This window comes from Condylura cristata, unplaced genomic scaffold (assembly GCF_000260355.1).
Source record: "Condylura cristata isolate star-nosed mole 26May11 unplaced genomic scaffold, ConCri1.0 scaffold00011, whole genome shotgun sequence".
Classification (NCBI taxonomy): Eukaryota; Metazoa; Chordata; class Mammalia; order Eulipotyphla; family Talpidae; genus Condylura; species Condylura cristata.
Window position 1 is genome coordinate 17,875,806 of NW_004567112.1, and position 23,875 is coordinate 17,899,680.

The window sequence follows — 23,875 nt, forward strand, 5'->3', positions numbered from 1 at the left end:
GTGTGTGTGTGTGTGTGTGTGTGTGTGTGTGTTGCGCTAGCCCTCTGTGAATAAGACAGGATGTTAAGTTGGCCTCTTCCTCCCATGGCCCTGCCTTTCTCTCAACCCATTTGTGTATCCTTTAGGGGGGTGGGGAGGATGGAGAAGGACATCCCCCATCAACCAGCCCATTGTGTGACCAGCTCTGTGCTGGGCTGTGAGGAGTCAGTGCCCAGCGGCCAGTGAGAATTAAAGACCCCTGGTGCCAAAGAAGGGAAGCAGAGTGGTCAGTGTTCTGGAGAGGAGGAGAGGAGGGTGCAGGGTCAGGGAGGAAGCCACAGGGCTGGGGCCTGAAGGCGAGGTCTAGGCTGATGGCGTTACTTAATGCTGTTTCAATGCACACAAATTTCTTACCAGCCTGATTAGGTCGTGCAGGGACCCAGAGAGAAAGAAGGCCCAACCTTCAACTTCCAGCAATGTGCAGAGTAGCAGGATAGAAATTGAGCACTAGAGTAATTTGTGTGGGGGAAGACAGTGGGGGGCGGGTTGGAGTGAAAAGGAGGACAGCGGGCAGGCACTGAGGAGACAGCTTGGCTGCAGTGACAGATGTGAAGCGACAAAGACTCTGAGCAAGGTAAGACGTCGAATGCCAAGGGAGGAACCCCTGAGCTTTCTGAGGACAGATAGGAAGTTCCATATAAGTTACTGCAGCTTCTCGCCCTCTCCCCAGCCATCAGAGCTTCCCTAGCCAGACCCCAGGCTGGACTTTTCAACCCCTGCTCTTCTCCCTGACACTGCCGGGCACCTGCTTCCCTTCCCCACCTGGGGCAAGGGTGGAGGTGCTACTTCCGGAGCAGGCTTTCCTGCTGCAGTTAAGCATGCTTTCCCCCACTGCTCCACCAGGTTGGCCTCACCTTGCGTGAACAGTAGGGCATTGCCGAGGTCTCTGCTGTCACTCTGGTCATACAGCCCCGGAGGAGCTAGGTGAGGAGCGGGAGCGTGGAGACCCCACAGCTTGGCCTTGTCAGTCCCATCTCACTGAGAGAACTGTGCTTGACTCCCTCCACAGCCCCCCACACCATGCCCAGCCATGACACAAGGGTGACGTACACTGGCCTGAGGATCCTCTCCCAGAGTCCCCCGATTGCTCGCTCCGTCCGGCCCCGCCACACCAGTGCAGCTAGGGGAGCAGCCTCTCTGAGCAGTGGGAGGCCTGGCCCCTGCGCTCACCAGGCGTCCACCTCCCAACTGGACACGGCTTGGCCCCCTCCCCCATGTTCCTTGACCACCCCCGGGGCATAAAGTAACCAAAAAGGGGGCTGCCGTGGGGAGAATACGCACATGGGAAGACACGCACACACCCCCTGAGCTTCCACCAGCTCCTCAAACTCAACTGTCCCGGAGAAACTGCATTACGATTAATCCTCACTTCATTCATTCATCCATCCACCCATTTTTCCTTTCTTCTATTCAAAGAATAGCATTCGGTAGGGCGCAAGCACTGTGCAACCTACCAGGAACAGTTTGGTGGAACAAGTCACCATGTCCCTCCGGTGATCAGGTTTAACCCAGAGGGGAAGACAACAGAACGTGAATAATATACAAGTAAGCAAAGAATGGGTTTTGGTAAAATCTTGAATGTGGATAATATGATAGATATCCAGATACATCAGAACTGCTGGGGTGGAGAAGCTTGGTTAAAGGCAGATTGCTGAACCTCCACCCAGAGCTTCTGATCCAGCCGATCGCAGGGAAGCCCGAGAAGCCACATATTACATTGCAGACACCGCCGCTGCTCTAAGAGCACCCTTTGAGAACCGCTCCACAGACTTTCTGTGGAGGTGGAAGGGACTTCTTTAATCCTGAAGACAGCTCTGAGTGTGTGCAGCCTCTGCGCCACGAGGGACTGAGAGAGGGGAGCCGGCTTCTTCTTTTCTTTTAAAGATTTATTTATTTATGTATACAAGAGTGTAGGCCAGAGGTGTGGGAAGGTGAGAGGATTCACCAGAGACAGGGTAGGGAGCAGAACAGGTGTATCCATAGAAAGACACTGCTAAGAGGAGCAGTGGGCGACCAGAAGTCTGTCGTGTCATGTGGGTCACCTCCCTGGCCAGGGATTGAACTCGTGTTGCAGTGGGTGCTAATAGCTTGATAGTGCTGAGAATAACCCCCTTGCACCAACAGCGAGGCGCCAGGGGCTGGCTTTGTAAAGGTCTGGGCAAGAGCATGATGGGCAGAGAGAACATTGGAAGGACTGCCAGTGAAAGGCACAGGAAGGTCAGGGTGGCCAAAGTCAGTGCTTGTGAGTGGTGGGGGCGGAGATTGGGGGTGGCTAGCGTTCACTCTAGAAGCAGGGTCAGGTGTTGAAGTTTCTATCCAGGGGAAAGCGTAACCTGTTGGAAAAGATGACTCAGGCCACGGTGTCAAGACTGGGTAAATGGGGGTGCAGAAATGGGGAGAGTGAGGAGGCTGTTGCTAAGTGCCTGCAGGGAGAGGTTCCTGGCCCTCACCTGGACAGTGGAAATAGAGAAACCCCAGATTTAACATATCCCTGGTACAGGGCCTTGGGGAAGCTGGTGGGAGCACAGGGGGCGGGGGTAGAAACTGAGTGGAAGGAGAGTTGGGGAAGGAGAACAAAAGTTCCTGGACTGGACTAAAAAGGTGCCAAGACCTGTGCAGACAGAACTAGCCAGGATATCCAGTCCCTGCCTCAGGCTGCCCTCAGGGGTTTCTTCCTCAGCTGCCCTGGTATGCAGGCAACCTGATTTCTCTTATATTAAATGGTGTGTGTGTGTGCGTGTGTGTGACTTCTCCACTAGAGGAAGACAAGCCCTTGATCTCAATTGGGATCCACCCCTCCCTGCTGCCATCCCCTAGCTAAAGGCTTCTCAGGGCCCACCGCTGAGTTGTGCTGTCTCTATCTCCTTGTCAGTGTCTACCCTCATCCATCCAAATCCCCACCTGAGGATCTTCCTGACAGCAACAGTTCCCAGGGAGCCCCTCCCTGGCCTTCCCCGGGGCTGCCAGAGGGCTGCCTTGGGGCTGGGCACACAGCAACAAGGACTCGTTTGGAATGTCATCTGGGCAGCACCAGAATCACAGGGTCAAAAAAATAAGAGGGGCTTCACGCTATTCCAGACAGGGAGTTCCCAAGTCCCAGCTCTTATGCCTCCAAATATCGGGACTCATTATCCATCCTGGAAAACGCATTTCACTGCCTGACAGCTAAAGGCTATTGAGTTTTCTTTTACTAATTTGTCTCCCTCAAACTCCATTAATCAGATATGGTTCTGCCCTCTGGGCCCATCTGATACCTCTCACAGAATCTCTCTTCCACTATTTGAAGAGGAGCTAACATACTTACTTTTACTGCAGCCTGAAGAACCCCGACTCCCTCTACTATGTCCCACAAACTGGAGTTCCTACGCCTCTTTTCTATCCTATAAAACAGCAGGAGTTTTAGGAATGTGACCTGCTCGAGGCACATGAGCATGGGAAGTTTCATAAGCATTAGTACACGCACAGTGAGGGAGGGCAGTGTCTTCAACACGGAGCCTTGTCCTGCCTGCTCCCTCACCCTCCTGGGCTGTGGTCTCAAAATCACCTGAGAGCATCAGAAATTGGTTGTATATCCCCCAAACCCCCCCCACCCACACACCGTGTAGGGCCCTGTGTACCTGTGTCCAGCAAACCAGTCTTTGCAGGCCCTAAGGGGAGGAGCCCAGGGACACTCTGTGCCCATCACGGGCAGGGAGTCACGCCTAGGCCACACCCACAGCCAACAGTGACGAGAGCGACATCATCCATGCGGTCCGAGTGGAGAAGAGCCCAGCCGGGCGGCTGGGGTTCAGTGTGCGGGGAGGCTCTGAGCATGGCCTGGGCATCTTCGTCAGCAAGGTGGAGGAGGGGAGCAGTGCAGGTGAGCAGCCCCAAGTGGTGACATTCTGGTTTAGGGTGTGACCTCCCCTCCCTTGTGAGGCCTGGGGATGCTGTTGTCAGGATGGAAGGAAAGGGCTCTCAGCTTTGGAGGGCCTGATCTGATGGGGAGACAGGGCCCCCCTCAGGGCAAAGTGGGCTAATTTCAGGTCCCTAGTCAGACCCTATCGGGGGGATCTCCAATCCGGTAGAAGCATCTTAGTTACACCCCAGGGGGCTGGGTCCGATGGGAGAGTCTCATTTTTACTCAGCGGACCTTTCCCAAGGGGCTCACGCTGGCCACCCTCTCCCCTGGCGTAGAGCGGGCTGGGCTGTGCGTGGGAGACAAGATCACGGAGGTGAACGGGCTGAGCCTGGAGAGCACCACCATGGGCAGTGCCGTGAAGGTGCTGACGGGCAGCAGCCGCCTGCACATGATGGTGAGGCGTATGGGCCGTGTGCCAGGCATCAAGTTCTCCAAGGAGAAGACCACGTGGTGAGAGCCCCCAGCTCCCCAGCACCACTGCCCAAAGCCCAGGCGGGAGAGGCTGAAGGCAGGGGACACCGCGCTAGTATGGCTTCCACTCCCCTGCCCTCTGGCAAGAAATGTGGGTCCCTAAGACCTGACATGGCAGTGGGGGAAGGGTCCTGTCTGTCCCCCAATCCTCTGTTAACTGCCCTTCTGTCCAGACCCCACTGACACTCGCTCCACCCCACTGCTAGCCCAGGCAGCCACAGTACCTCTCCCTCAGGGGCCTCGTGAGGATTTGAAAGGGGGCCTCGCACCTGGGCACTATCCCACTGCAGGCCTCAGGCTGGGGAGTCCCACAAAGGCACCCCTGCGTTCCCCAGCAGGGAGGAGGGGTGGTGGAGGATGGGGGCACAGGCAGAGGCCCTTGCTGTCGCCCCAGGGTGGACGTGGTGAACCGGAGGCTGGTGGTGGAGAAGTGCGGCTCCACGCCCTCCCGCAGCAGCTCAGAGGACGGCGCCAGGCGCATCGTGCATCTCTACACGACCTCCGACGACTTCTGCCTGGGGTTCAACATCCGTGGGGGCAAGGAGTTCGGCCTGGGCATTTATGTCTCCAAGTGAGGGCTGGGCCAGGCCGGATTCTGGCTGGGAACAGGCCTGGGCTGAGGAGGGGTCAGCAAGTGAGGTCTGGCCATCTGCACATTCGGCTGTGGGCCCAGGTCTGGGCTGGGGCCTGGGGCGGGGCCGAGTGTCACCAGGAGAAGATTAGGAAGTTTAAGCGGGGCAGCTCTGCACCCCAATGGGGCTCAGAGGGCAGGCCGGGCGGCCTGTCACACCACTGCCTGTCTGACCCAGAGTGGACCACGGCGGACTGGCAGAGGAGAACGGCATCAAGGTGGGGGACCAGGTCCTGGCGGCCAACGGGGTCAGATTCGAAGACATCAGCCACAGCCAGGCCGTGGAAGTGCTCAAGGGCCAAACGCACATCATGCTGACCGTCAAGGTGGGCAGGCCCTGGAGTGCCCGAGATGCTCTGCCAGTGCTGACCTTCCCACCTCCCCAGGGGAGGTAGAGCAGACATTGTTCTCTCCCCCCGTTTTATAGCCAAGAGGCTGAGACAGAAAGAGAGAGACTCAGGAACTGTAGTCAAGTACCCAGCTGCTCCAGGTCTGCTCCTCAGACGCGGAGGGCAGCGCCCTTCTTAGGAGTGGTGGAGGCCTAAGGAGGAAGGAGAAAACCTACCCGGGAGGGTGGAGAGGTGGAGTGGTGGGCACCCTCAGGGCACAGGGCAAGGAGGGCTGGGCGGGGGCCAGAGATTGGATTTCAGGGGAGGCCGCTGGCTTCATTATTCATGTGGGGCTCACGCTTCCCTGAGGATCAGGTCCTTGCTCTACCGAGGAGGGGCTGCCTCATTCTCCCCAGTTTCCATTCCTGGCTCCTGCTTGCCCCCCATGGCCTTTACCCATCTTACCGCTCAGCAACCCACATACTGCCTCTACGTCCCACTCCACCACATCCCACTTCTCTCTTTCTTTGCTCTACACTATCCCAAAGGCAACCGCTCTCTCCTACTCAGCCTCATTCACCCCCTCATAGTTTTTATTACCTCTTACACTGGGCACTGGGGCTACAACAGGAAACAAGACAGAGGAGAACGTTGTTACTGGGAGCAGAGAAACTAGATAATTGTAGCTTATGAAAATTAAGAGAGAAATGGATGGGGTAGTTCAGGAAGGACCTTTCAGCCAGGGGTTCCAGGCTGACCTCCTGGGGAGGTGCCCCTGAAGGAGAAGGCGCTAGCCACAGATGACGGAAGGAAGAGAAGCCAGGCTCCTGGAACAGCGAGTGCAAAGGCCCTGGGGTACAAAGGAACTTGGCATGTTCAGCAATAAATCAGCTTCTGTGACTAGAGGGTGATGAACTTGGAGTAGCAGGGCTGTAAGGTTCCTCTGTCTCAATGGCCTCCTTGCTTACCCTCTCTTTTCACCCATTCCCCCATACCCACACACTCCACCTTCTACCACCCACTCTCCCACCCTCCCACCCTCCTACCCTCCACCCCACCCCCCAGCTCTACGCCGGCCCACTCACACCCCTTCTCTGCTCCCCGACCCCAGGAGACCGGTCGGTACCCTGCCTACAAGGAGATGGTTTCTGAGTACTGTTGGCTGGACCGATGTAAGTGACACCTACCCCCAGATTGGACAGAAATGACTGAGGGGACGGGGGCAGACTCCCTGAAGAATAAATGGGCAGGAGGACCAAGGTCTCTCAGGATTTTGACCCTGCCCAGCGCCCATTCCCCTTGGAGAAGCTCAGGCTCAGGGGTCTGGAGACCCGGGGTGGATGGAGAAGTGACTCCTAAGGTCTCCCGACACCGGGTTTCCCACAGCCAGTGGTTCCACCTTGGCTACTGCTTCTCCCTCCTCCACCCCCAAGCTCGGGAGCAGTCTGCAAGCCTGGCAGGGCCCTGAAGCCATGCGGCCAGACCCGAGACTTCCTGCCTTCCCCATTGCCCACAGTGAGCAACGGGGTGCTGCAGCAGCTGTCCCCCGCCTCCGAGAGCAGCTCCAGCGTCTCCTCATATGCCTCCAGCGCCCCCTACAGCTCGACCGAGGGCTCCGGCTCCCTGCCCTCCGACCGCCTGGACGTCTGTCTGGGGTCTGAGGAGCCCGGGAGCCTGAGCCCAGGCTGGGGTCGTGCGGACACGGCCATGCAGACAGACCCCGACGTGGGGGGCCGCGTGGAGACCTGGTGCAGTGTGCGGCCCACAGTTATTCTCAGGGACACCGCCATCCGCTCCGACGGACCCCTGGCTGCCCGCCGCCTGGACTCTGCACTCTCTGAGTCCCCCAAGACAGCTCTGCTGCTGGCCCTCAGCAGACCCAGGCCCCCCATCACTCGCTCTCAGAGCCACCTGACCTTGTGGGGTACGTGGTGGCGGGGCCAGTGGCTCCAAAGTGCCCCAGCCCAGACCCTGCCTCAGCCCAATCCTCCTTTTATCCCTGGTCCTGCCCAGCCCAACTTCTACCCTCAGACACTGCTTGGTACTCCATTTTTAACTGGTCCAAACCCCAAATCCACCCTCAGTCCCAGATGTAGCTCTTATCAATGCATGTCAGCCCAAGCCAGCCCCAAGCCAGCCCCTCCATCCTGTACTCAGTACACATCCCAGGGCCCAGCCCTTAGGTAACCTTCACATACTAGCTATGAGGTGTGGGAGGGGTGGGAAATTGCAGGAGGAATCCCCAGTCCACCCCCCCCCGCCCCATCCACATGGCTGCAGATCCTGTCCACTGCTCCTTTCCCTTCTCTCTGCCCCTCCCCATACCCCGCACCTCTTCCTCCCCTTCTGCCCACCCCTCCAGCCCCCTGGATGCTCCCTCGTGTCTGCAGAGGAGAAGAAGCAGCGGAAGAAGGAGAAGTTTGGGCTCTCTGGGGAGAAGGGGGCCCTGCAACGTTCCAAGACCCTGATGAACCTCTTCTTCAAGGGAGGGCGGCAGGGGCAGCAGACAGCAGACTGGAGCAGAGAGGCCTGGACGCTGGACAGGGGGAGCTCCAGCAAGCCTCGCCCTTGCCTAGACATGGAGAAAGGTGAGTGCTAGCTGGCCATTGAGGAGGGCAGAGGTGAAGTCCTCTTTGGCATTCAGTCTGGGTTTAAATCCCACACTGCTTCTGTGAACCCACCCCTGTGCACCTCAGTCACCTCATGAGTAAAATGGAAGTAGTGATCCCTACTTCTTTAGGAATCACGAGGAATAAGTGAATGTGTGTATATGGATCACTTGGAACATTACCTGGTACACAGAGGGGGCCTCTGGAAATAGAGTGGTCATTGCTATACCCATTTTGCAGAAGGGAAAACAGATCGAGTCGCTTATAGCAAGGAGCAGAAGCCTTTGGGTCCTATCCCTGTGTTCTTGGTGCTGAGGGAAGAGGCCACCACTTTCCTAGAGCAACTGGATTTGCCTCCCCTGGCCAGAGTCTGACAGGCCCTACGCAGTTCTGGAGCCATCCTTCAACAGGGCAATTTCTAGACCAGGGCCAGGCAAGATGGCATTCGCAAGCTTCACTCTTGTTGGAGGTTTCCTTGGGACCCTCACAGAAGGCCTCATCTCTGGTGAGGTTCAGAAACCGGGAGTAGATAGATGAGTTAAGACTTGTGGGGTTGCATGGGACAGAAATTCAAGTAGCTTTAAAAGGAACTTGTTGGTTGAACTGCTGATTTAAGCTGGTCTAAAAGTGTCAACAATCTCACCAGAGATCTGTCCCCTCCATCTTTTGGTTCCTGGTTGGTGTCATTGTCATGCAATGTGCCCACTAGGAGTTAAGATGGCCACAGTCACTTAGCAACGCAGGGGAAAGAGCGTCTTGCCTTAAAGCCTTGTGGCTGACGCCCAGCCAGCTGGGGTCACATGACCAACAAATCACCGTGCCAGGGAAAGGATGCTTTCATGGGTTAGCCCGGGGCACTGCCCACCTGCAGTACAGACATGAGAAGAGATCCCAGGGGAAATTAGGTGACGTTTCCAGAAGGGAACGTGGATGTTGGGAAGGCAAAACAACCAGAGGATGAGGACTTAGGCCCTGCCCTTCCTTGAGGTCAGAGGTGACAGACCCACGAGGAGACAACCCCTTATATCAGAGCAGGCCAGCCCCCTCTACCCTCTCTTCCCACAGGCCCCCGGGTCCTGCTCTCTCCCAGTTTTCCCGACAACTCTCTGGCCATTCCTCTCTCTTCCTCAAAGGCTCCTCTTTTTCTGTCTGTCCTCTGAAGGTAGGTGCTATCCCAAGCTTTGTCCTTGGAGTTCCTGACCCCATTTATTTGCTCCAAGTGAATTTCCATTAGGAGAGGTCACACTGTACCCACTCTTGATAGAAAACTTCACTTGCTCCCCATTGCCTGTGAATGAAGCCCTATGCTGCGCATGGCCGCCCAAACCCTCCTGACCTGGCCCCTTGCCTGCCGGTCCCACCTCCTCCCAGCCTGGCCTCTCCATCCAGTTATTTACACAGTGAGTCCTGAGCCCCAAGCCCCTGTTTTTAGATGGAGGGACTGAGTCTTCAGCTGAGCCTCTTTCTTCTTCACAGCAGGTGGAATGGGGCCTGTGCAGAAGTTTGTCACCTGGAGACTGAGACGTGGTAATTCCTGCATCTCTTCCTTTGCCAAAGCTTGACTTATAGTAAATCTGCAAATGGGGTGCATGTTGGGGACAGCCTAGGGGCTAAACATGGGGGTTCAGGGGGTGTATATTGGGGGCAGCTAGAATAATTGGATTAAGCATAGTAGGAGAGATAGGGTTTCAGACAGATATTGGGGTACATGACTGCGGAGCTGGAGTTGAGACTCCCAGAGATTTGGGGGCAATGGTGGCCTCTGTGCTAGAACTCTAGTGAGGGAGTAGGTGAGTATGATGGTGCATGTTCAGTAGCCTGGAGGGTGGTGGGCTAGGACTCATTAAGGAACAGACTGGGGTCTGCGAAGGGGGTGCTGAGAGACTGGGGTTGGAACTCCACTTGGGAAGCCTCTGGCCCCTCCCCTAATGACTCCTGCCCCCAATGTTATACCCCTGTGCTCCTGCCTTGCAGACCAGGAGAGGAGCCGGGCCCTGCTCTCTGCCAGGTCCGGGAGTCCCTCCAGCCAGCTGCCCAGTGTGGAAGAACGGGTGCAGGCCTGGGAGAGCCGTAGGCCCCTTATTCAAGACCTGGCCCGGCGGCTGCTCACTGAGGACGAGGTGCTGGCAGTCACCCGCCACTGTGCCCGGGTGAGCCTCCAGAACCTGCCCCACCTCAGCCAGGGTCACCCTCAGCCACCTTGCCCCTCATTCACTCAGGCCCCTGTACCTGGGTCAGCCCCTATGCGACCAGTGGTCAGTAAAAGCTGGAATCACTTCTCTCTCTCTCTCTCACACACACACACACAGGGCCATCACAGTCAGGAATGGAGACAAACACAATAATTAGAACCTACACACTAGTACAGAGTGACAAATTATATAAACTGCTGTGAAGGGAAAACCAGGAGATGACCCAAAGGGTTATGAGATATTGTGGTCTGGGAGGGCCACCAGAGGAGGTGATATTTGAGCTGCAGGGGAGGAATGAGGCAGGAGTGGTCGGAGAGTCCCTGCATTTACTGCCTCTGTTCTCCTCCAAACCCAGCCTGCCCCCCAAGTCCCCTCCTGCTCCTGGGTTGGCCCACAGGCCCGCCCCCTCCCCTCTTACCCAAGTCAGTAAGCCTTTGTCCTCCCACACACCTCAAGCCTCTCCCACCTCCTACACTGTAGTTGTGTTCCCTTCCACTTCAAACAGAACTCGAGAGCCCCGGGGTGGGGCGGAGTTGCGTTTGAGAGAGTCTTTGTCGCCTAAATGTTGGGAAGGTGCAGGAGGATTGTTCTGACCCGGGAACACCCAGGTTTCCTGTCAATGGCTCTGTGTGATGAGTCTGTGTCAGCGCCTGGAAGCCTGAATGTACAGGCGAGTGGAGGAGTTTCAGGAAATCATTTGTGACCACCCCCCCACCGCCTCACCTCAGCCAGGTCGGGCTGTGTTGAACATCCGTGGGACACATGCACATGTCTGTGGGGTACCTGTGTTTTTGATAACTACGCTGTGTGATCCTGTCTGCATGGGTGTGCAAATGTGTGTCACTTGAAGACTGAGGTACAACAATTCATTCATCTCTTTACCAATACCATGTCTGCAGCAGAGATGCAGATAGGGGTATACATGTTTGAGAGCCTTTGTGCTGAGCCAAGTCAGGATTCAGGGCTAAGCAGAGCCTGGAGTATCCACCTCCCGTGAGCTGCCACTCTGAACTCTGGCCACGAGGTGGGGCTCTGTGTCTGTTTCTCTCTCCGCATCCCTCTGCTCCTCAGCCCAGCACTAGGGCAGGGCCCTTCACTTTGCCCCTGTAACACCGAGGATCTCTGCACACCAGCCAGACCTGGCCCAGCCCACACACACCAAGACGTCAGACCCTCAGGCATGGAGCCGCAGCCAGAGGGATAGCAGAACAGCTGCAGGGACTCAAACATGGGACTCCAGAACCCAGGCCTCCCTCCACTCTCCCCCTGAGCGGCCTCCTCACACTGCAGACCAGGCATTATAACCACCTCTCTGAACACTCACGCCCCCTCAGTAATCCCTCATCTGGCAGGAGAGTACAAGCCCACCCCCACCCATTGACTCTCAACCCACTAACCTCTGTGTTGTTCTCATCATCGCTGCGTTAGCACACCCCAGTCACACATGGTGCAGGTGCTTATGGGTTATAAACTGCGGGGCTCTGGGGGCTGCTCACACTAGGAGTCACACCTGTGCCCACGGAGGCCCTTCCTGTCTCCTGCAGTCAAGCTGAGCCTCTACCTGCCGTTACTCTGCACCACTGTGGAGCACTTTGCTCCAGCTTTTGTGCTGTGGCTGCATCTATCCCCCAGTGTAGTCAGGGTTAGTGCGCCCGCTCCGATCTCACCTTCCTGTAGACACCTTCCGCCCTATTGCCAGTGGTTTGTGGATCATTGGGGTACATGGCTCATTCTACCTCTCATCCCCTTTTGACTGGGTTCCCCGTTTTCTGGAACAGGGTCTGCATGGTTATGCTCCCACTATCCAGGACAGGGCATGGCCGTTGGTGGATGCTCTATGCGGGTCTGTGGACTTGAAATGCAGGCACATTTCAGCTCCTTCTGTGCAGTTACATCTATCTCTCTAGACCAAAGAGGGAGTATTGTCAGTTTGTGTATGTATGAGTACCTGTGACTTTGTGTGTGGTTTCGGGCCACACATGTAGTTTATATTTTATTTCCAGTTATTTGTGACTGTTTCTCTCTCTCTGACCAGCAGGGCATACTGTGTTTGTGTCCACCCCTAAGGGCACAGCGTGTCCCTGAGTCATGTGTGTCTCTCACCACCAGGGGGCGGTGTGCTGTCCAAGTAGGGAGGCTGCTGAGTTGGTTGGTAGGAGTGGGTGGGGTGTGACTAGTAGCCTCCGGACAGTGCCTGGCAGAAGAACCTCCACCCCCTGCGCACTGACTGGAGAGGCCTTCTGGGGAGCCACCCCTTCCCCAAGGCCCCCATAACATCCCTGCACAAAGCTCAATTTGTAGGTCTGTGCGCAGCGCTGGGACGGGAGGCCCACAGCCTAGCTTTGGCTCCAATTCCTTCCTTCTGGCCTGGCGGTGGGGGTGGGGAGGCCTGTCTGCTCCTGGAACATCCACATCCTTTTCCGCCACCAGAGCGGACCCGAGCCAGATTTCTCAGCTTCCAGCCCGTCTTCGCACTTCCTTGTCTGTGTGGCCAGAGGCCAATTCCGCCTCGCTCAGCCTTACTTTTCCTTAGCGCATCATAACGGGAAGGGTTAATGTCAGGGAGCTTGCTGAGTGTGAGAGGCTTAGCAGAGCGTCTTCCCAGAACTGCACTGTTTTTGTTGCTGTTACAGATTTGCTATTTCTTTTTAAATAGTGTTTTATTCCCCAAAACGTGTCCAGTTGGTGGAAGCTGTTCATGCCTCCTCAGCAGTGAGGGCATCTCCACCCACGGTATTTTTGGTGTAAATTACTTGAGCTCTGTTTTGAAACCAGTTTGCTGAGTTCTTTACTAAGGCGCTGCTGAAGGGCGGCTGGCCGGCTGAGGCAGTCTCCAGTCGCAGACACAACAGCGAGATTAGAGCGTGTAGCTGGGAACTTCCCAGCAGAGGTTGTTCTGCGCCTGCTCCGAACTTTGCCTTGCAACTTCTGGCTTTGCCTTGCCCCCAGACTTGTGCACTAGGGTTTTGTCTTTCTTGGCCGACTGCCAGCTCCTTTCTTCTTATATCCTTGTTGGGTGGCATCACAGAGCTCGGAGAGCAGCAGTGGCACAGCAGCCTCGCTAAGGAGTCAGACAAAAAGGGAAAAGAGGTCTGGTAGTATGGCCGACTTCCACATGGCTCCAGGATGAGACCATCGGGCAGCCTGGTGATGGGGAGAACCTCCCTGACCAGGGGAGGGGCCTGGCATGCCCAGGTCCCCCCTTTCAGCTGCCCCTCTCTGCAGTACGTGCACGAGGGTGGTGTGGAGGACCTGGTGAGGCCCCTGCTGGCCATCCTGGACCGGCCTGCCAAGCTGCTGCTGCTAAGGGACATCAGGTGTGGAGGATCACTGGGGGATCAATGGGGAGGGCCGTGAGGTTGGGGGGAGGAGGGAGGCCCTGGATGGCCCCCAGCCTTCCCAGGGCTGAAATCCCTGCTGGCACCTCCAGAACTGAGCTCTGCCTGTCCCCCACATCTTGCCTCTCCCTCAGGAGCGTGGTGGCCCCCACGGACCTGGGTCGCTTCGACAGCATGGTGATGCCCGTCGAACTGGAGGCTTTTGAGGCTCTCAAGAACAGGGCAGGTCAGCAGCTGAGGGACAGGACTGGCGGGGATGAGGGTGGGGTCTCCCAGAGGAGAGGCGTACGGAGTGCCACTTCAGCATGGGCATCAGGGAGCCTGGCCGGCGTCCCCTGCCTCTGACCCGTCCTCCTCTCTGACCAGTCCGGCCTCCTGCTTTGCGGCCAGCCCGGCAGGACACACCACCCAAGCGGCACCTCATCACGCCTGTGCCCGGTCAGTCAGAGCCCCAGAGGCTGGGGAGGGGCACGCCCTGGGCAGGTGGGGGGAGAGTGGCCTTCCATTCCTGCTGCGCTGGGCTGTGCTTCAGAGCTGCACTCCTCCCCATCAAGCCCATTCCAGCAGTCCCCCGCCACCCGTGCTACCATTCACCAAATTGTTATTAAACCCACTCACTTTTGAAATCTGGTCTCATTCTATGCAAAATCTGAGGTGCAACCTGCTGCTGAGCGACATCAGGTGTGCGGGACACCCCAGTGTGGCTTGGGAGCCATCTTCTTCTTAGATAACTTCATTGAAGTACAGCTGTAGCTGTTATAACCGAAAGTAATAAAATACTGTTACCGTAGAACATGGACCTGGCTCCTGGCTTGGGAACATGGCGGCAGGGCCCCAGCCAACCAAAGCCTGCGTCTGCCGGCCCCACACCCACAGAGGAGGTGTGGCAGGACCTCTGGCTGGGCCCAGGGGCTGAGGGGCTCGTCTGACCTCGGCCCCCTTCCCCAGACAGCCGCGGAGGCTTCTACCTGCTGCCTGTGAACGGCTTCTCCGAGGAAGAAGGTGATGGGGAACTGAAGGAGCGACTGGAGGGCCTCCAGGTCTCCCTGGGTGTCTCTGCCCCCCAGCACCCCCAGAAAGGGATTCCCCCTCTCCAAGACGTGCCAGTAGATGCCTTCGCCCCACGCCGAAGCGCCTGTACACCCCCTCCCCAGCCACCGCCTGTAGCCCCTCGGCCCCCGAGGCCCAACTGGCTGCTGACAGAGCCCCTGGCCAGGGAAGCCCCTCGTCAGAGCCGGAGCCAGGGCCCGGCCCAGAGCCGCAGCCGCAGCCGCAGCCGCAGCCGGGGGCAGGGCAAGTCCTCTGGGCACAGGCGGTCCCCATCCCCACTGCCTGTCCCCGGGCCCAGCGCAGCCAATGGGCACTACCACAAACCCCGCAAGGCCAGGCCCCTGCTGCCCAGACCTCTGGATGGACAGGTGGCCACGGAGGAGGGCAGCCAGGGGCCCTCTGAGAATGGGGCTGGCAGGATGGCTGAGGCCGCCGCCGAGGCGCCGCGTGGGGAGCTGCGGACCATCGCCCTGTCCAAGATGAAACCGTCCTTGGGTGAGTCCAAGGGATGGGTCTGCCAGGGAGGCCTCCTGGGTTTGGGCTGAGTTTTGGGGTACAACTAGGCTGCATGGGTCTAGGAAAATATTCTGAGTATGGGGTATTGTCACGAGCTCACCTTGAGGGGCTGGAGACCTAGAGGGTCTAGGAGTTGAGGATCGAGTGGTAACAGTCTGAGGATTTGGGAGTTGGGGCTCCGTCTGGATTTGGGGAACGGTCCTGGGTTTCTCCTGGGAGAGCTGGGCTTTAGGGGTGTATTGTCTCACCTGTTTCTCTCACTAGGCATCAGCATTTCTGGGGGCATTGAGTCCAAGGTGCAGCCTATGGTGAAGATAGAAAAGATCTTTCCTGGGGGGGCTGCCTTCCTCAGCGGGGATCTTCAGGTGGGTGAGGAGCAGCAGCCTGTTGCCAAGTTGGAGGGGGCGGGGCTGGCATGTGCTCTTCTACCCAGACATGTTTAGGCCCAGTCGTGGGAGGTTTGGGAGCAAAGGGGTCAGGCGTGCAGGATGAGCAGGCCCAGGAAGCTCAGTCCCCTCATGCCAGTCTGGGCCTGAGGGCGGCCCGTCTCGTTCTGCCCCTGGCCCCAAGGGACAAAGGGCTATTGTCCGCACCCCACCCTGCCCCCAAAGGCTCCTGGCACAACGGTCTCATTGTCCACCCCCTTCACCCTGATGGGGGAGTGGTGTCCTAGAGAGTGGAGGTGAGGTTGGGTGATGGGGTGGGTGGGGTTGACCGGAAGGAGGGCTGTGATTCTCCTGCCCCCACCCTGATGGGGGAGTGGTGTCCTAGAGAGTGGAGGTGAGGTTGGGTGGTGGGGTGGGTGGGGTTGACCGGAAGGAGGGCTGTGATTCTCCTGCCCCCACCAGGCTGGCTTTGAGCTGGTGGCTGTGGATGGAGAGAGCCTGGAGCAGGTGACCCACCAGCGAGCAGTAGACACCATCCGTCGGGCCTATCGTAACAAGGCTCGGGAACCCATGGAACTGGTGGTCAGGGTCCCTGTGCCCAGCCCACCGTCCTTACCCTCTGGCTCCCCAGCCCTCACTGACCAATGCTTTCCTGCTGACCATTCCCCTGCCTCCTGAACAGCTCCCTCTGGCTCCCAGCACCTTCCAGTAAGGGCCAGATGCTGTCCATTATGCCCTTCACACCAATATCCAGAGCCTTCCCACTGAGGCCAGCCTCGCCCAGCTGACCTTCACCCAGCCCCCTCTCCTGCCATCCAGACTCCTGGTACTGACTCTCCCCCTCACGCCATGACTCTTCCCACTGAACCCAGATTCTCCCAGTGACGCTCAGAAGCTCCTGCTCTCAGGCCCCTCCCCTCCTCTGACTCTCAAAATGCCACCTCCCAAAGTTCCACACAGGTGGCTCAGACTACCCCACTGTCTTTTCTCCCCAGTTGTCACTAAGGCTCTGCTCTGTCCAAGCAAACATGATGTCCAAGGTCAAGCAGCCAGTGGTGCTCACTGCCCCAGGCACCACAGGACAGGAAGGGGCTGAGAAACCTAAGGTCTGGTGATTGGAATGGTGGGGGCTATCTCCTGATGCCCTGTCCACTCCCCGGGCACCACAGGATATGGACTCTCAGGGCCCTCAAGGGGTCACTGCCTCCATCCCTTGGCCCCAAGCTGTGCCCTGTGTAACGGGCAGGATGGATGCACGGCACAGGCTATTACTCTATTTTCTCAGAACTTCAGGTGACTTCCTACTGCCGCCCACCAGGAGCTCAGACATTCCGCTGTGTGTCCTCCCTCGCCCCCACTCCCTTCCCCCCCCTCAGACTCCCATGAGAAATAGGGGAACAGCCAGCAAATAAAGAATGGGTGGGGGTCAAACAAGTTCCCAGCATCTTTATCCAGCATACTCAGCCTTTTTTTAAAACAAAAACTTTCTTAAATTTTTTCTTTGGGTTTGTACAAGAAATTTACAGTGTGAAAAATATACAAATGAAAACGAGGCCATAAACTTGGGTGTGGGGAGGGGCTACTTGGTCACAAACACAAATAAACAAAACATTTCTGAGTTCTTCCTTTGGTCTGACTACAGCCCCTCTCTCCAGGAGAGGCTGCAAGCTGAGAACTGGGGAGACCCCAGTCTTAGCCCTGTCCCCCAACATGGGCAGGGTAGGGGCAGGCACATCTGGAACAGCTGGTGCTGTCTGGCTCTCTCTGGCTTTGGGGTGGGAGACTGTGGGGATGAGCCCCTTTCTCTCCCAGCGCTCCCGGGGCGCTGGCGAGCATGGAGGCGAGTGCGGCTGACGGTGGCAGCAGTGGGAAGTGATGTGGGCAGAGCAAGCTGAAGCCTCTGAGTGACAGTGAACACAGGCCTGAGCGGTCTGCTCTTGTTCACCCACGCCATAGGGCGGCCCCACGGTATGGCAGAGGCCCAGGGGATGGGTGGTTTGGGGGCTCTTGGCGAACGGAGTCGACAGCCCCACTCGGGAAGCTCCCTGCAGAGCTGGGATGCCAAGGTCCCTAGATTTCAGTGGCCGTGATCTCCTCCAGGCAGATGCAGGGGGTCGGCTCGGCCAGGCCCAGGTCGGCGAGCTCCCGGGCCTCCAGCTCCAGGCTGAGCTGCTGCAGCTCCTGCTCCAGCTGCCGGTTGCGTCGGTACATCTGGATGTAGTTGTGCTGCAGCTGCTTCTGGTAGCGGATCACCTGCTCCTTCTCGGCCTGCCAGGCCAGCCGCTCTCCCTCGAAGCTGTCCTTCTGCTCCTCGCCCCGCTGCCGCTCCCGCTGCAACTCTGCCCGCAGCCGCTCCACCTGGGCCCGCAGGCTGCCCCCCACCCCAGCCGCTGCCCGCTGCGCCTTGGCCTCATCGCTCTCCGCCAGGAGGAATGGGTCAGTGGTCGCGGGTGGCACAGGGGGTTCCCGGAGTCCGGCTGCCTCGCTGTCCAGCTGCCCAGCTTTCTCCCGCAGCCGCTCGGCCGCCTGGCGGTGCCGCTGCAGCTCCTGGGAACAGGCCTCCAGCTCCAGCTCCCGGGCACGGGCAGCTTCCTGCAGGCCGCGTGCTCGGCCCTCGCTGACACGCAGCGCCGCCCGGGACTCCCGCAGGGCCACGCGCAGGGCCACCAGCTCACTGCCCTTCTGCACCAGCTCTGCCTGGGACTCCTTCAGTTGCTGCTTCAGCAGGGAGATCTCGCCGGACTTCTGGCACACCTGGGGAGGGGAGGGGTCGGGGAGGAGGGTGAGAAGGGTTTTCCCAGGTTCAGGCCCTGACGCGTGCCGGCCCCTCAGGGAGAGGAAGCCGAGTCGTGATACTCATGGAGACACGAAGTGAGCCTAGTGACACGGCCGGGCTCGTACAGGTAAGCAGCTAAAGTGGGTCTAGACCCAGGTCTTTGCTTTCAAAGTGGGTGTCTTTGGTCACTGAGAAAGCACTGCAGAGCCCTGGGAACTGGGTGGCAGCCGGCTGTGCAGGAGTGGGGGCCACTGAGGGCACTGTCTGCGTCTCTCGGTGTCTCGTTACGAGCACACTCGGGAGTCGGACTACCTGACTCCCTGCTTTGCCAGCAAGTGTGATTTGGGGCTTCAGTCTTTCTGGCCTCAGTTCCTACATCTCTAGAATGGGGATGTTAAAAGAGCCCATGCCAGGGTTAGAGGACAGACTCGCCACAGCATGAAAGAACACTACGGCCTCACTGTACTGGCTGAAAGGAAGTAAATGCGAGTGCAGCTGGCTCCGTGGGCGCTACACAGGTCCCATGAGGAGACCCCCACCGAGAGAGAGCTCGCGGGGCCCTGTCCCAGAGGGGCGTGGGGAGGCCCTGCTGGCGTGGCAGGCGGCCGGCTCCCCTTTGCAGGGCTTGTCGCTGCAGGCCCTGCTCCCTGTCCCTCCACCTGGCCCACCTCCCACTTGGTCTCCTCCAGCCGGGGCCCGAGCTCCCGCTGCTCCCGCTCGAAGGTGGCACAGCGTCGCTCCAGCTGCTCCCGCTCCTGCAGCAGCTGTGCAAAGTCGTCCTGCAGCTGCCGCTTCTCCTGCTGCAGCTGGAAAACCTGCAGCTGCAGCAGCTGCTGGGCTCGCTGTGCCCGCTGTGACTGGGCCGCGCCATCCTCACGCACAGCCTCGCGCTCTCGCTGCCAGTGCCGCTGCCGTTCCTCATATACCTGTGGGCGAGAGGCACACCTGGTCCTGGCAGCCCCCCAGACCGCGAGCCCTGGAGCCCCCAGCTCCCCCACTGTTCTGGTGGCTCGGCGGCCTGGGCTCAGGGAGGGGAGATCCCACTAAACATGGTATTAATGATGGCGACAGAGGCCACGGCGACCCGTGTGCTGAGAACATCACACACCAGTAGCAAGCACCCCCGTAGCCCTTTTCGGGCGGCAGGCATCGTTCTAAGACCTTGCGCCCTCTGCCTCACTTACTTCTCACTAGCACCCCAGGAGATGCCTGCACTCACAGGCTGGGGAACCAGCCTCAGTGCGTGTCACGCTGAAAGGTGTAAATGCGGCACTAGTGGCACCCTCACCTCTCTGCAGGCCAAGCCTGATGGGGGGGGGACCCCAACATATGCCCCAGCCCCTCCTCCACCCCCACCCAGCTCCTTGGATTCCCAGCGCTCTAGATATGCCACCCCCCATTACTGCCACTGACCACACCTGGCACATGGTCACCTCGCTCTCGTCCAGACTGTCCCGTAGCTGCTGCAGCTCGGCCTCCCGGTCACGGAGCTTTCCTTCCAGGACACAGTGCAGCAGGGCCTCGTCCGAGGGGGGCGGAGGGGGCGGGGGCGGGGGCGGGGAGCGCTCCCCACAGGAGCTGCTGTCAGGGGAGGCCCGGGGACCGCTGCCTAAGAGCGCCCCAGCCACACGGCCCCCCAGGGAGCCTGTGCTCTTGCTGGAGGAAGATCGGCCGCTGTCCGAGTGGGAGGGCCCAGTGGGGGCCCCTCGGGCTGGCCCAGGCAGTGCCCCCCGCCCAGGGCCATGGGAGGGCAGGTGCCCACCTGGGGAGCTGGTGGCTGGCTCGGCACCCCCAGTGCTGTAAGTGGGCAGGCTGGACAGTGAGTTTCGGCCCGAGTCAGACAGTGTCCCCGACGGGCAGCCGCTGACCCAGCCACTCAGTGCCAGGGGCTTGTCAGCAGCTGAGGAGGAGGAGGAGGAGGAGGAGGAGGCCGGGCCTCCGAACAGCTGCGTTAGGCTACCCTGGCTCCCAGACAGTCCGGCGGCCCGAGGACCCAGGAAGCTAGGCAGGGACGGCGCCCCTCGAGGTTTGGGCAGCACCGGCTTGAAGGCTGTTGGGCGGATCAGGATTTTCTCCATGTTCTGAAATGAGGTGTCACGCGACACTGGGGATGAGCCGCCCAATCTTTCAAAGCCCTATCACACTCCCTGCCCGCCCATCTGGGGTCCCCAGTCCCCCTATTTGATAACAACTGCTGCCTCCAGCTGAGTGTCAGCTTTATGTCAAGCAATTTAAAAGGTTTGTCTCCAAACACTTCAGCAGCCATGTGAGCAAAATACTATCAGTGTCCCCACGTCACAGAGGAGGAAGCGGAGGCTCGGCAAAGCTAAAGGCCTTCCCCAAGGTAAACACATACTTGTGCAGTGTTCCAATCACTTAGGAAACGAGCCTTTATTGAGTACATTATGCACCAGGCACTCGGTCAAAGGCTTTACGTATATGTTAGTCAATTTTATTCTCACAGTCCTGTGAGTTATCTGTTACCTCTAGTTCACAGATACAGAAACTGAGGCTCAGAAAGATTAAGTGACTTTCCTGAGATCACACAGACAAAATAAGGAGGAGCTGGGATTAGAACCCAGCGGGGAGAATCTGAAGCGCATACTCTTTCTTTTAAACAGGCCTCCAAATTCCAGCTTCTCCAGGGGCATCCTGATTCCACCCAGGCCCCAAAGGAAGGCCCACTCCTCACCTTCTCCAGCTTTCCAGACACAGGGATGAGCTTTGGTGGGGGCCCACGGAGATGGGCATTGCGTGCCCGCTGTTCTCGGGCATCTTCAATGTCACTGCTAGGACTGGGGGGTGACTCTGACCGGAAGTCCTCGTTGATATAGGTGAAGCTGGTGCCAGGGACGGTCTTCCTGGGGGGCACAGCTGGGCACAGAGGCTCCTGTGCCTCATAACCACCCCTCAGCAGTCCATCCTGCTGGCGGAAGAAGGTGGGCCCAGGGGGGCCGTGGTGGCGGGGAGGAGCTGGCCCCCCCGGGCATGGCCGACCTGAGATGAGGCTGCTCACGCTGCCCATGGCTGGAGCTTGTGGGGCAGTGGTGGCCTCAGGAGCAGGTTCCAGTGGCAGTGGGAGGGTCTGCACGATGGCCATGGCGGCAGAGGCTCAGGCCTGGCCAAAGGCCTCCAGGGGAACCTGTGAGCAGGACAGCAGTGTCAGAGTCCTTCGTCATAAGCCCTTCCCCCCCCACCATTTCCTCAGTTCCTCTCCTGCCCCTTTGTCCCTTGTCAAACACTGCTCAGGCAGCAGTAATGAGCCCCGACGGCCACCAAGGCCCCCTTCCAAGCGCTGGCAGGGAACTTAGCTCCCCCTGAGCCCCAGACCACTGCCCAACTGTGGCCTGAACAGGGCAAAAGGCTTAGTCTACCAAGCAGGGATGGGAGGCCTGGTAGTTTTGGGGACGCCTGGCAGCTCAAAATTGCATCCCCCACCCCAGAGGCCAGGACTCAAGTGAGCGACCAAGCACAGGCCTCTGACCCCCTGGGACAGGTGGCCTTGTTAAGGGCAGTTTGGGCAGAGGCAACCTGTGAGACGCAGTCAGCATCTCAGATGGTAATTACGGAACAAAGAGCCAAGGTCAGGCAGTGCCCGGCCTCCCCTAGCTGGGCCTCAGTTTCTCCCAGACAGAGAGGCGGCAAGGGTGGAGCTGGTCAAACAAGAAACCCAGAGTTCTTGGGGGAGCCCACAGGGACCGCTAGGGTCCCTAGAGGTGGATACAGGGTCAGGCTTGTTTCCATGACAACTCCTAGTTTCACCATACCCCATCAGTCTGGCCTAAAGGAGCCCACTGCTAACCTCTACAAACCCCCCCCAGCTTTAGACTTTGCCAGAGTAACTCCAAGGGCATGGGGGGGGGGGGGGGGAGGAGAAGCCCCAACATCACCTCTGGCAGCTGTTCTGATCTCACTTCCTGACAAAGCCAGGGAGGAGGGCTCCACCTCCCCAGGCCCGGCTTCTTCCTGGAAGGCGACAGCAAATCTCTATCCGAACTCCCTCCCTAGTCCTGAGCCAGACCAGAACTCAGGAATCTGCTGAAGTCATCACGCAGGGCAGGGAGCAAGAAGTGGACGGAGAATTACGTGGGAGGAGCAGCATATGCATTCACTGATTTGTGTGTGTGCAAAGAACAGGAGAACTGTGTGCAAACTAAAGTACGTGTAAAAAGCCTTATGGAGGAATGTGAGCACACACACAGGTACGTTTGGACAGATGTTTTGGTCCATTTCTACGCCTGTGTGAATTCAGACAAGTTTAACTTATGAGTATGTGTGTAAATAGCGGTGACTTGGTATTTTAAGCTGATATTGGTATTTTCAGTGGATTTGTGGTGTAGGAGTGATGAGAGGGCAGAGTGTCGGGTAGAAGCACATTCCAGTATACGTGAGTTCATGTGTAGAGTCAAGTGCGTCTGTCACACAAGAGTGTGAACAGGAGAGCACATGTGAGTAAGCGTGTGTGTGTGAACAGGAGCATGTGTGAGCCTGGGTGGGGCCTGGGTGGCAGGCAGGGCCAATCAGGTGAGGGGGAGCCTGGTTTTTGTCACTGGAGTGTGGGGGAGAGAGGAGACACCCATTATTTGACTCTGCTGCTTGCTCTGCTCCCTCTCTTTTTGCTTGGTTCCAGTAAGACCACCCCTCCTCCTCCCCACCCGAGTCAAAAGCCACAGAGAATGAAGAAGGTGTCCAGGCAGTAGGAGCTGGGAGCTGCAGGGGGAGGGGGGCAGGCACTCCTGCCGGTTGGCGGCTGGGTCCTCCCACAAGAGCCACCTTGGGGTAAGTGGTGAGAACAGCCCCTCCTCTGTCCCCTCCAGACCACTCCAGGGCATGGGGAAAACAGATGGCAGGGGAGTTCGGGGGCAACCCGGGCTGGCACCTGTCTGCACTTCCCCACTTCAGTGAGCACAGAGAAAGTGAAAAGTGAGGGAAGGAGCGAGACAGGCTCAGAGAAAGACGGAGAACCAGAGGATAAGAGACAAAAGAGTCAGAGGGCCCTCGGGCCAGGCAGACAAGGAGACGGCAGAGCCTGCGGCCCGGAGCCCCAAGCAGCGAGGGCCCCAGTACTCAAGAGACATAAAACTGGGCCTGAGAGCCAGACACCCTGGGAGCCGGAGCCAGGCGTCTGGAAGACAGGCCCAGCCAGCCCGGCTCCCGCTCACTCGCTCGCTCGCTCGGAGGCCGAGAGAGAAGGAGGGGCAAGCGGAGGCTCCATTTTGAGAAAGGCTTTTGCGGCTCTGGGAACGCGAGCCCCTCGCCTCTCAGCCCCCGCTGGGCGGTCACCCCGCTGGCAGGGCGCTCGCCAACGCCGGAGTGGCCTGGGGGAGCCGGGGGTCGGCTCTCGGCCGCAGCCAGAGAGGTCTGGCCAAGAGCCGAGCTCCCACAGCCCTGCTCCGGGGGCTGAAGAGTTGGGGAAAGTCTCCCCTTCGCCAAACTCCGAAGACCAATCCGGCGGGACCGAGGCTGGGATCACGAGTTCCCATTCCGCGACAGGAAGCGGGGAGCCCGCAGCCCACCCTCCAGAGCCCGACCCCCCTTCCCTGAGGCGGGGGCGGCGGTGGAATGCCGACTCCCCCGCTGGACCTCCGCCGGGCAGAAGTTGGGGCGCCCCAGTCGCCTCCCAGCCCCGGCCCCCCC

General features: G+C 58.7%; 2 protein-coding genes across 11 annotated transcripts in view; one reads left to right on the forward strand and one right to left on the reverse strand.

Moving 5' to 3' along the window:
* The window catches only part of PDZD7 (PDZ domain containing 7), an 18,317-nt gene extending 1,517 nt beyond the window's left edge, over positions 1–16,800 (forward strand). For 3 of the 8 annotated variants that reach the window (XM_012723598.1, XM_012723599.1, XM_012723601.1), the window contains 15 exons: positions 3,758–3,898; positions 4,216–4,390; positions 4,806–4,982; positions 5,221–5,368; positions 6,483–6,543; positions 6,888–7,295; positions 7,762–7,959; positions 9,457–9,507; positions 9,955–10,130; positions 13,398–13,489; positions 13,645–13,736; positions 13,877–13,948; positions 14,459–15,055; positions 15,341–15,441; positions 15,925–16,800. In XM_012723598.1, coding sequence (XP_012579052.1) covers positions 3,758–3,898; positions 4,216–4,390; positions 4,806–4,982; positions 5,221–5,368; positions 6,483–6,543; positions 6,888–7,295; positions 7,762–7,959; positions 9,457–9,507; positions 9,955–10,130; positions 13,398–13,489; positions 13,645–13,736; positions 13,877–13,948; positions 14,459–15,055; positions 15,341–15,441; positions 15,925–16,140 — 2,705 coding nt within the window. In that variant the 3' untranslated portion in view covers positions 16,141–16,800. Of the gene's footprint in view, positions 1–3,757; positions 3,899–4,181; positions 4,391–4,805; positions 4,983–5,220; positions 5,369–6,482; positions 6,544–6,887; positions 7,296–7,761; positions 7,960–8,220; positions 9,143–9,456; positions 9,508–9,954; positions 10,131–13,397; positions 13,490–13,644; positions 13,737–13,876; positions 13,949–14,301; positions 15,056–15,340; positions 15,442–15,924 lie in introns of those variants that run through there. The other 5 variants (XM_012723602.1, XM_012723603.1, XM_012723604.1 and 2 more) reach the window with 5 other exon arrangements.
* Positions 16,801–16,893: 93 nt separating this feature from the next.
* The window catches only part of LZTS2 (leucine zipper, putative tumor suppressor 2), a 9,807-nt gene continuing 2,825 nt past the window's right edge, over positions 16,894–23,875 (reverse strand). The window contains exons 1-5 of one of the 3 annotated variants that reach the window (XM_012723607.1): positions 22,129–23,711; positions 20,931–21,380; positions 19,657–20,319; positions 18,907–19,164; positions 16,894–18,216 (exon numbers count right to left, since the gene is read on the reverse strand). In XM_012723607.1, the coding sequence (XP_012579061.1) occupies positions 17,533–18,216; positions 18,907–19,164; positions 19,657–20,319; positions 20,931–21,338 (2,013 nt within the window). In that variant the 5' untranslated portion in view covers positions 21,339–21,380; positions 22,129–23,711 and the 3' untranslated portion in view covers positions 16,894–17,532. Of the gene's footprint in view, positions 18,217–18,906; positions 19,165–19,656; positions 20,320–20,930; positions 22,102–22,128; positions 23,712–23,875 lie in introns of those variants that run through there. The other 2 variants (XM_012723606.1, XM_004680525.2) reach the window with 2 other exon arrangements.